The 12409-nt window shown below is 36.1% G+C and overlaps 1 protein-coding gene across 2 annotated transcripts in view; it reads right to left on the bottom strand.

The window, feature by feature from the left end:
- LOC149776188 (putative N-acetylgalactosaminyltransferase 9) overlaps nucleotides 1–12409 on the bottom strand; it is an 88479-nt gene that overhangs the window by 15526 nt on the left and 60544 nt on the right. For both annotated transcript variants that reach the window (XM_089942501.1, XM_089942502.1), the window contains exon 8: nucleotides 9237–9371. In XM_089942501.1, coding sequence (XP_089798627.1) covers nucleotides 9237–9371 — 135 coding nt within the window. The remainder of the gene's footprint in view (nucleotides 1–9236; nucleotides 9372–12409) is intronic.

Raw genomic sequence — 12409 nt, 5'->3', positions numbered from 1 at the left:
AATCCAACCAATCAAGGAGGTTCTGAACAAGCAGATGACATAAAGACTTTTTTATAAATGACCTTGAGCTGAGCTGAAGGCCAAAAGGCAGAGATGGAGATTTTACATTGTTCCTTGGAAGGGAAATCAAAGGAATTTACATGAAGTTGGATTGTCCAGAAAGAGGCTAACAAAACTCATTGAAGATGGAAAAGTCTGGGGTATAGAAAAACTTTATTTCCTTTGCACTTCATAATGTTACCTTCTGTACTTAAAAGTCCATTTCTGTACGATATCAGCTTGCAACCAAACCTGCTGTTGTTGATTAGGACTTGGCAGCCTAACCATCTGACTCTGATCATCTCCCCTTTGTGACCAAGAATGTCAAGGTCTAAAATGGTGGAGTTAAAGTGCTGGAGAGAAATCTGCTGCAGTGCCTGCTTGTGCACATTCTCTACACATCTCTTGAACAGCGGTGGTGAATCAGGAAGCATTGAGCCAAAGAGAGATTATGACAACAAACACATGAAATATGTTTTGTCATATTAGATCATGATGTGCAAAAGCAGCCATAAAGGTGTTGGCAACAGAGTCGTGGATTGCCATATTTTTAACCTTGGCATGTGAGCCATAGAATCCCATGCATGATTACTGCAGCACTTATGATATCACCACATTTGATTTATAAGTTGTGAAGTGAGATAAAACAGAGTGATCTACCTGGCAGAATGGTGATGCAGAAATCATTACTGCTACAATGTTCTTATCAACAATCAAAACATCAGCACTGTATGTGTACACCCTACCCATTGTATCCATAATACCGTATTTCATGTATTTTTTCTGTACCCTTTAATTTTTTGTACATAATCCAGTTATCAAGATAATAATTATTTAAATGTATGTTAATTTTTTATACATATCACTTTGTATTTTTCAAAAAAATCCACTAAATTATCAGATATTAAATTTCTACTAAGATTTACGTTTGTAAAAAAGATCGAAAATAGCATATTGCCATTTTGTTTTTACAAAAATTAATAATTGATTGTTGGTGAGAAAATACAATGATTCATTGATTGATGCATAAGTATGGGTGCCCCCAGCATAAGTCAAGGGGGTCATGTGACCCTACCAAAAATCATACTGCAAATATATATATATATATATATATATATATATATATATATATATATATATATATATATATATATTCCAACAAGGTTAATCATGCAAATGAAGCTGAAAATATGTCACAAGATTCTATTCAAAATGCTTAGTAAATATTAGCTTTAGTTTAAGAATGCATACTATAGTAACTCTCCTGGCCATGACTGACTAACCCCCTCTCCTGCAAAAAATCATGTGGGAGCCAATGTGCATAAGCTCTCTTATTGTCATTACAATATCTACTGGTGTTTTTTAACAAATGGACAAATGACTTCACAAACCATACTTTTAAATATTATCATTAATTAGTTCTCCTTATTAGGTCCGTCACCATAACAAAACACCATGTGCATTTTAAAAGGAGTTCAGAAGACTTTTGATGTTTTCTTATCCAACAAAAATTACATCTCAGTACACGCTAAGGTGAAGACCACAGACCATTGGTCAACTAGTCTTATTGTTTCATTATAGTCATACAAACATAAAAAATAAAAACCTAGTCATCTTCTATCATAAATATGAAAGTCATGGACTCCGTTAAATCGATTTGTATACATACATATACTATCTTTTAAGTACTTGTCCTGTTTTGACTTGGATATAATTAACATTTTATTGCAGATATATTCTACAATATACCCGACTATTATCTTTATTGGCAAGTTTGAATAACAAGTAATGCATATGAACGCTTGTCCTTATAACATCTGCTGTATGGACAACGTCTTCAATAGCACACTGACAAATTTTCATTTCCCTACTGGCAGCCTCGCTGATTTGACCTCTTCTGTCGATTCTTGCATTCAATCTGGTTTCAACAGGAGTAACCCAAAGGGCTAAGCATGTTTAATTACCATGTATATAACACTGCATAGCCATGTGGTTGTTGTGACAATGTACATTGTAATTAAAACAAGAATGAATTGATGATTTAATGGTGTTTACTGATAATGGAATATAGTAAGGTTGTAATACATGAGGATTATCACAATCATCAGGTAACACACTTTTTTTCTCTTTGCAAATGCTACAAATAAAAACCACCCTGAATAAACAGTCTTGTACACTGACAAAATTTTGTTTCATCTCTCTCTCTCTCACACACACGTGTGATGTCAAGTTCTTTATTTTTTATCACAATTTGATAACGAGATTATTGTTAATGTAAAAATACAAGTTGCACTTAATGTCTTGACAATGATGCCTCATATCGTTGTGTACAATTTACCAATAAATATTACCCATAACTAATACATGTTCACACCATCTTAATCATTTTGCCAACATTGCACAGCACAACAGCAATATATGCTTTAAATGCAGACGAGCTTGCACACTGAGACATAGTCTTCTCTTTCTTTCTCTGTCTCTCGTTCATTAATAGCAAAATGAGACAGAAAATGTACGTTTACTTTGTAAGTTTGTACTATTAGGTTGTCGAGTAACATGTGTTCCATAGAACTTGTTCAGGTACGATCCCTTTATTTTTCGTACATGGTCAGTACCACCAAATGACAATTAATTATTTTACATATAATTTTTCATCACTGAAATTAATAATTAATTTTTTGTGCATGAAAAATAACATGAAATACGGTATTACACCAGTAAAAGATTTTCATAGAAAAAGCTTTAGAATTACCAGGGTCCCAGATTTTGTCCAAGAGACAACTGAGAATCTTTGCAATTTTAGCTTAATGTGGAATAAAGTCAAATATATATGGATATCTTTTCTCAAACTCAATGTCTATTAAAGCCTTGATTTTATAAGTCTGGCTCAGATACAGGCTGTGGCATTTGAACAGTGTCAAGATCTGATATATTTTTTCCACTGCAGCCATAAAACTGAATTCTATCCAACCCATGATAGGATCAGCAAAGGCAGAGCAAGGTTTACCCTGCACTCACTATAAGGGTTGTCTTCATCCAGCAAGCTCCCATGTCTACAAGCAACACACCTAGCAGCATGGAAATAAAAGTACCATCATCCCTAGACAGCATCTGGTATTTCTCATTGAATACAGTTTAAAGGAGACTAAAAATCAAACTTTTCCTTTTACATATGTAACTCTCTACAGACTGTAATTTGACTGCAATGTTTATAAATTAAATATCGTAAGTGGGTAGCAATTATATTGCGTGGAAGATACCACGATTCCGTAAATTGCCGAGTTTTTCCAAGTTTTGATGAGACGACAGATGACGTGGTACCGTGATGCAATACTAGCCAGTCCTTGAATACAAACATAAACATTGATGAGCGAGGCAGACAGGAGGAGACCACATTTGGGTTGCACATTAAAAAGTTGAATCTGCAGTCTGATATAATAGTTTATGTACTGTACTGGTCAGTGCTAAAATACATTTTTTAGGCACAGGCCCCGGGCTGGTGACTTAAATAAACTCAAGCTCTGTCTGAAATTCCAGAAGCCCGGACAGTTCATACCTGGCAACTCTCAAGCCGGGAGAAAAACCTCCTGATTTTGGGGGTATTTCCTCATCTACATCCCGATCTCGTAATATCTCTCAATTTTTCACAGCAAAGTCCCGATTATTACATTATGTCTGTCAATTTTCATTTGTCAGAAGAAGAAACACCAACCCCAAACCATTTATAAATAGATATAACGTATGCAATCCACAGTCTAAATTGCCACACTGCAGACATCGTAGCGATATGACTGAAAAATTGTTAAAGCTACATTAAAAAAATCAAATCACATGCACACAGGTCTAAATCCGGCACTGGACGAAATAATTAATATCACAAAACATTGTTTTTCATTTTTTCTTCTTCAGTAAATAGAACGCGAAGATTAAACATTATTCAAGTAAATTTCAGATGTTTTTAAACAACTACAACAGTACTATAGTTTAAAAAATGTTAAAAGAATAAAATTGTCACCAATTAGCTTAAATAAATGATCACTGTGAAATTTTCTCCACAAACAAAATCGCATCTCCATTTCCGCCAAAGAAACTCGGCCAGTTAACACCTGACATTCCTCTACTGTATATGTAAAGTTTAATTACCATGATTAAATTACAAGGAATAAAACAAAATATACCATGCAGTATATGTGGCCCTACAGAACTAATTCTGAATAAATATTTTATTCAGCAAACAGTGTTACATGCATTAAGACTTAAACCTAAGGAAATAAGGTGGGGCATAAAACTTTAGAAAAGCAGTTGCCACATGTATGGTAACTTGTGACTGCAGATTTGAACTGTTAAAATGAAGTCCATGTCATTGTAAATAACAACAAAATAGGCATCGTTTATTTGGTAATTAATTGCTGGTGCTTACACATACACACACTGTCGAACATGGTTTCTTTGAAGTATGTCCGTAAGGCAGTCCTTTTCACAAGATCAATGCAAGGATAAGGATTATGTTCATTAATCACACCGGCTTTATTGTTTGCGTACTTAAATCAAAACTTAGCTATTTTGCAATTTAGCCAGAGCTGACCAGAATATGTAGAAGGGGCTTGTCCTGGGGGAATAATAAGGTGTATCACAGGGAGAAAAGGCACGTCCCATGGGCGCTCGCACACTGAGGCAAGGGGGGTCTGAGTCAATAGTCTCCCCCCCCCAGTTTCTATTGTCAGCCAGTTAATGTGAAACTTTGACCTCTTTTCTTTTAATCGCTATTTAAACTGCCCAAGGAATAGTCTTATATCAGTTCCAATCATTACAGATTACCGTTTATACATACTACATGTATACAATGACATTTATTTTAAATTTTCAATTTTTATAAGATTACTGAAAATTGTGTCTTCTTGAAACACGACAGGTTTAGAATCTTATTTTTAGCAAAGCTTCCGTTTGATTAAAATCAAATCTCAATTTCACATAGGACTGGTGATTTGATTTAGATTGTGCCTTGTTAAGGCATGTATGTCAACATCTTGAAAATACATTTACTCATTTCACCAGCGTGATCAAAGTTTCCTCATGCAAACAATTTTAGTTTTGACAAGCCTGACGGGCACCTCACTTTGAATACAGGATGGGCCGGAACTAAAATCAGAGGGCCCCAGGGTCTCGGGCTATCAGATTTGTTTTTAGCACTGCTGGTGATGATAAAAGATCAGTGAACTGATTCTTGCATTTTGTGGTCACTTACTCGGCCTTCTGCCTATTTTCGTAATTCACACGTTTAACACTTTTCCCAGGATTTAAAGTGTCCAAAGGTATGTCTGGAACAGCGCCAACTTTTAGTCTAGGCCTAGCATTTGCGTATCCTTGAGCTGACATTTTTTCATGATCCCTCTAGTAACATTCCTTTGAGAAATGTAATGAGCACAGAGTGCTGTATGGTCTTGCTTTGAAATCAACTCGTTTGTAATAATGTATCCATTCTTTCATTATGCCTTTATCTTTCAGAAAAGAAAAAGAAAAAATGTTGTCCACAGGCTTTTCTTAATGTTCTATTACACCCGTAAGCAACGCAAAACAGTATTGTCTTTTACTCTGGCAACTCCCACTTGGGTTGCTGGAGTCGCTACTATGATGTCACATCCCGAAAGTAACCAAATAGGCGCGGAAATTTTGCATACGAGCTCACAGAAATTCAGCTCCTAGAAGATAGGCCAATATTTAAATATTGGCATTACGGTTGCAGATGATACTTCACAATAAGGTTTTCTGCTACAGTACTTTTATTATTATTCTATATTTCCATTGGTTTCTGGTCTCCTTTAATAATGGCTGGACCCAGTGGCTGTGCTATATTACTGATGCTGTTATTTTCAATTAAGAAAGAAGGCTGGGAAGAAAGCAATGCATAATGATGACTAGACTGATGGCTGGTCTATAACATGGGCAGATTGATTATACTGGTCTGATTACAGTTCTGTATACAATGAGATGGACAGCCCGTGGAAATGAGTACTGTATTTACAGCATATATTGGGACAATATAAATAGATGATTTTTTTGCCTGTCCCAGAACATACAGTGAAACTTTTTTCACCTACGTCATATGTCCAAAGACTTAAGAAACAAAATAAATTTAAGTTGAATTTGCACACACACCCACACACATTGCATGTTACAATAAAATAGATAATTTTGAAAATAAATTTAAACAATGGAACATTTTTTAAAGTGACACAATCTAGTACTTCGTGCCAGCTTTAACCCAGCATCTCCCAGAAGAAATGGTGGAGAAAATAAAATCATTCCATGAATTCGAGAAGGCCAATAGAGAAAACAATTTTGCTGATGGTATGATCATTAACATGGATGAAACTCCAGTGTACTTTGACCTCATTCCTGGATGGAATGTCTATTAGAAGGGGATTAAATGTGTGAGAATTTGCATGACTGGTGGTGACACAAAAAAATGTAACTTTTGTCCATGCAGTGTCTGCAGCGGAAATATGTTGCCTCCAGTGATAATTTCTCATGATGTGAGGGAGCAAAAAAAGTATTCATGCTGCAAAAGCATGGATATATGTGTGCAGGAGTAGGGTTTGGTTTATGAGGTATTGCTCCAGTGGATAAAAGAGTTTTGTCTCAAGTGCACAGTTTATTATTATTTTTAATAAAATTTAATTTTCAGCACATTATCTGACATGAAATTTTTGAGTCATTTAAAAGGTGATCCATAACTTTTGACTCAAAAAACAATGTGTCCTAGGACACAGTGAATGAAAAATAACTTAAAAATGGAATTTATGGTATTCCAAGAAATATGATGTCTCAAATTATTTTGTAAATAGGATAATCTGATTGCCTGGTATGCACAGCCCACCAGACAGATGAAATGAAGGTTAACTACCAGGATGGCGGTGCTTGTGGCAATGAAGACAGGTAAGAATATCAGCCAGATCAGATTCTAAGGGCATACTTTGGCATGTTGGGGCTGCCAAATATCAGGAGACTCAGCAAATTCAAATCACTACAAAAAGGACCCAGAGAAAGTGCATGAGGCCAAAACACCCCCAACAAGAACCACTGTGCTGTTGAATCTTGAATAAACCTACTCATTTGCAGCTCCAAAATTAGAATAGTGTAGCATCGACACATCCGTCATGACCATGCTGTCCATCTGCAGGTGCATGGATTTGTTTACAACAATTTCATCAGACTCTTTGAAAGGGCGGCACCATAGGAATGTACCCCACCAAAACAGACGACAATTTCAGCTAAACGCTCAAGATGCCAACCTCCAAAGATTTTTTCTTTGTCTTTAGGTCTTTCACCTTCATCTTTACCTCATGCCCAATATCCAAGTCCCCTCTGATCAGAAATACAAACACACTACAAGGTGCTGTTGACGTACACCTCATACATGCGAGGCAAGTGACATGACTGTTCTTGCTGACCTTGAACTTCTGCATTAAGAGTACCTGGCCATCACTATTTTCTCTAAAGATAATAAATGACAACAAGCCTGGGAGGAGCAACAAAAAAAATGTCAACATGTTATATCAACACATGTGATACCATAAATAATTATAATAAGTGGAGTTTGCAGTACAAAAAAAACGTGTGAAGTAACAATATCACCTGTGATTTGCCTGGTCCAGGAAACGAAGTTAACTAAGTTTAAAAGATAAAACACTATTTAAAACAACAAAAAAAAGGTTATCAGTTTTTGTCAAACCATAAAATATAATATATCACCACCCTTATTTGAAGGAGAGATATAATTAGCAAAATCTTTGCGTGTACAAATTCATCCAGGTAGTGAAAGAAAATGTTGATCTTGCTGCAGTGAAAGTTTAAACTAAACAACTGCTAGAAACCTATTGGTAGCAAGGGTAGAAAATGGTTAAGAGTTTTTTCTTTGGTCTATTTAATTTACAGATGGGAGAAACAAAATTTTCATCTGTCTGGAACTGCTGGATTCAAGAGATAGGGGAACTCATTTCTTACATTAGTGTGATTGGGGAATGTATTCGACAGACTAAGCACCTATCAGTCACAGTGTTCTTGAACTTTGACATTCCGACCCCAAATCAAAAAGCTTCCATATGTCAAGCGCACTCTATCCACAACGTTTGATAACTCAAAACATTGAAAAGCTGGCAGTTTTGCATGTAAATGATTTTTCTTTTTTCAGTTGCACTAACCCTAACCTTTGACCTTCTGACAAAAAACAACAACAATACAGCCCTTCCTATCTACAATTACAAGCCATCCACAACGTTTGGTAACTGTAGATGGAGGACAAAAACAGGTACTGTGCAAAAATGAAATTGGTAACAGACAGATAGACATACAATATCATAACATTATATGCTACGCTTTTGTGGGGTGTATAAAACCTTCTTTAAAGGCCTCAAAACTAATCACATCATTTACATAATGTTATCATATGTGACTACACTAATTAACTGGTTTATGTTAAGTGGTATTCGTATAAGCAAGTTAACAAGATTGTCATCAAACAAGCAACGGTAAAAAAAAAATCTCAGAAATTTTGAGAAATTGAAAAATTGCTTTAGTGGCCTGAAAATTAATAAAGGTCATTTATATGTGCTTACAAACATGCCAACAAACCTTCATTTCTCTACATAATTTAGTCTTTGGGGGATCCTGCTAACAGGCTTCTTGAGATGGGCAGATGATGGTTTTTAATGGCACTCTGAAGCTTATTACTGGCTCTATCTTGCAAAACTCTGATGATGAGTCTTAAGTCTTACCATGGCTCACTTGACTGACAGACAGATGGACAGAAGTATCGATATTCAAACATGTGGAAACCTGGATGGGATACATTTAAGTTACCATATATACCTACATATAGGTTGAGTCCAACTACAAACAACCAATACCATGATCTTCTGTCATGAACTGCCACCAGATCAGAGTTTATTTTCTTTATTCGACTGATTACTCCTAACAAACTGCAAAGTCCCAGCTCTGCTGGCACATTTTGCAATGGCAGCTCTAGGTCGGTGCAATTTGCAGATGACCTGACTTATAAGTGAGAATATATGGGCTGTCTGCCTTTTTTTGATATTCATACTTACACATGTATTCATTGGATTGTGAACAACAGTGCTTTTTAACTTTTCAACCTGCGGTCATAAAAAGAGTTTATCATTGCACAATTTAGCACTTACCATTCCCCATGCATGGACATTTTCATCCAGGATAAATTTATCTGGGTACACATTATCGAGATACCACTTGAAGCTGTGACATTTCAACCTTTCCCTTAGAGCTTTTCTTTCTGATATATCACCATAATCCTTTTCCTGAAATGTAAAAAAGTTTAAAAATGTAAACTTAAAATCTGCATAATTCCAATTTACAATCACCATTTAAAAAATATGAGAATCAAACTACTTGTGAAGTGAAGAAAAACTTACAACTGCACGAAGTTATTGATACCTTATGATATATGGATCCAGTTTGATTCCAACGTAGAGCCCTGAAGCAATGTTGCCCATGACACTGTCATCTACCAACTAACACACAGTTTGATATTGCTATTCAGAGCTAAGAACAAAACGGGATTGTTTTTTTATATATAAAAATTCAAAAGATTTGTTTTTTTGTGGGTTTCACATAATTTTTCAGCACATGATAGGCTATATATGGAGGCTAGTACATTTGGTGATGGAAGAATCCAGGAAAAATCCAGGAAGACCCCTGGGATGAAGTTACTGGCAAGTTTCTTGCATACCCACTCTGGCCAAGATGTGACTTGAACCCATGCAGACAGGTGAAATGTGAATAATTGGTAAAGGTGAGTTACATGAGCCAATTGGCCATTGGGGCCCCATTTCAAAACGGCTTCATCAAATAAATTCCCATTTTATCTTGCATGTAATTTTATTTACCAGATAAAGACAAGACAAGCATTGGGCTGCATGTCAAGTCTGCAATGAAGCTACTTTCCAAAGAGAGTGGGATAAACTGGCATTAAAATTAAGGTAATTAAAATAAAGGTAAAAGACATTAACACTGAAGCTTTTGTACAGTGTTGATGGATTTATGGATAGACTAATAGACATGCACACAGACACAAAAGTGATCATTCTGTCAAGTTTTCATCAAGGCAAACTTTACACCAATATTGATTCGTTTTTACTTGACAAGATGATTTTTTGAATCCCAAAAAGCTAATTTTTTGCTAAATTATGTTAATCTAATAATACTTATCTGAAAAAATGATATAAACTCTCTGCTAAAATGACTGCTACCTCCAAATCCAATCCTCCCTAAAAGACAATAAAAGTCTTTCCAACTATACAACATATAGGCCAAGGGAAGTAACTCTTACATTATCTGTGCCCAGTAGGTGACCACAGTATCCCAAATGTAAGCCAGTTTTAACTTGAACAAAGCCTTTAACAAGATGCTCACATTGTACAGAAGGGTGGGAAGGATTTTAAGACATGTGACCAGATAAGTATCATTGGAGAAACCTAGTTTACTAAAAGAAATTTGCGTTCTCCAAATATATTACCTGATCACATTAACATTTAGGAGAATAGGTAAGAGCAAGTGGAATATGAAATATCCAACCTCTACCAGTGTAAAACTGGTGGAACATGATTGCTCAGCTGAAACAATGAACTTCTCCTAACATTAATTTAGCACAACTAAAGATGTTTCATACACATATGAGAGATCTCACACCTGACTATTGTCTTCTATTTAAACTTTTCCCAGGTGAATCCAGCAAAGAAGAAGGCAAAGTCATGCCAGAGTCTAAGGCTGCACTTTTCATAAATGGGGCTTAGTTGCTATCTGAGCAGGTACCAGTTACCTGATGAGATTCAACTCTCTCCTTGGTGAAGCCATTTTGTGCAAACAGAAGTGGAGAAAGAATGTAAACTGGGCAAGCCAACCAATCCACTTCACTATTCCCTGAATTGAGACATTATGAATTGAGAATTGAGACATTAAGTGTGTGTGTGTGTGATTTGGATTTTTAACGTAGCTTTAACAATTCTTCAGTCATATCACTACGATGTCTGCAGTGTGACAGTTTATAGTGGTGTCTAGCACTGAGGCATCATGCCGCAGACATATAACATGATGTCCCACCCAGTCACATTATCCTGACACCAGGCAGGCCAGTCCTAACACTAACCTCTTAATGCTGAGCACAAAGCGAGGTAGCAGTTGGTACCATTTTTGTAAGTCTTTGGTATGACTCGGCTGGGGATCGAACCCACATTGTAGAATCCCAGTCTGGTGCGGCTGGGTCAAATACCTCCAACAGTAATGCCAGTTCACTAAGTACCAATGAGATAGTCAGTCCAGTTGGTTGGCTAGCCAGCCAGCTGTTCAGTCTGCTGGTATAAGATACCATTGTTGTCTCAGCTGTCAGAAAATGTGGTTGCCAGTCCAAGATGATCTCTAAAGCTGTACAAAAATTGTCTGGGCATCTTGACTGTTTCATTGGCAGCTGAGACAGTGTACAGAGGATGATATCTGACTTTCAGGCCAGTCCACCCAACAAAGTCAAATGGTAATCTCACACATAATGCTTCATTAGTTCAGAGTCCATGTACACGCGGTAACAAGGACTTGTACTTGCCAATTGATATTAATGTCAACTTCACTAATCAGCATCTTTATGATAGTGCCTGTTGTAACATTCAAATGCTTCACAGTGCTAATACTCGACTGAAATTTATCAATGTAGTTTCCACTGAATTTGCTGACACATTCACTACTGCCTCCTATGTTTATGATATCTAAGTGTTGGGTTGGGGTGGAAATGTCATCTCAATACTCCCCACAGAACTCATGAAGGATTCTGAGTGTAGACTTTGAGTGTAGACTTAAAACTTTCTTGCTCCAATAACTTTAATCATGCTTTTATGAAATGATTGACCAGACATCTGTCCATATCACACACACATTACATGTTTGTGATGATAAGCACAGTGTCCATGTTGAGAATTACTCTGTATTTGTCCTTCACAATCTTGAATCATTTGCACTTGATCTACATCTTGTTATGTATATCTATATTTTTGTAACTCCTAGTACATGATTTATTTAATTTTCATAATTTTTATTCATGGTTGTAAACTGTATAGAATATCTATTGTTATGAATTGTGCCTGTGACTTGGCTCTACTAAGAGCACAAATTGAACTGGATCTATAAATAGATGTTTATGTATTTGCCGATAATTATTAATACTAATCTTAATAATACACTTAAAATGGTGCCTATGGCATAGTTTCTCAGTGACTGATGGGATTTCAATGTGTCCAGAATAATTCTGTAGCTTCCCATTAGTTGTGCAAAATCACGTGATGTTTTCTTA

The sequence above is a fragment of the Sinohyriopsis cumingii genome, chromosome 18 (assembly GCF_028554795.1).
Source record: "Sinohyriopsis cumingii isolate HCF-2022 chromosome 18, ASM2855479v2, whole genome shotgun sequence".
Lineage (NCBI taxonomy): Eukaryota > Metazoa > Mollusca > Bivalvia > Unionida > Unionidae > Sinohyriopsis > Sinohyriopsis cumingii.
The sequence above is the reverse complement of the archived record's forward strand: the minus strand, read 5'-3'. Positions and strand labels throughout refer to the sequence as shown.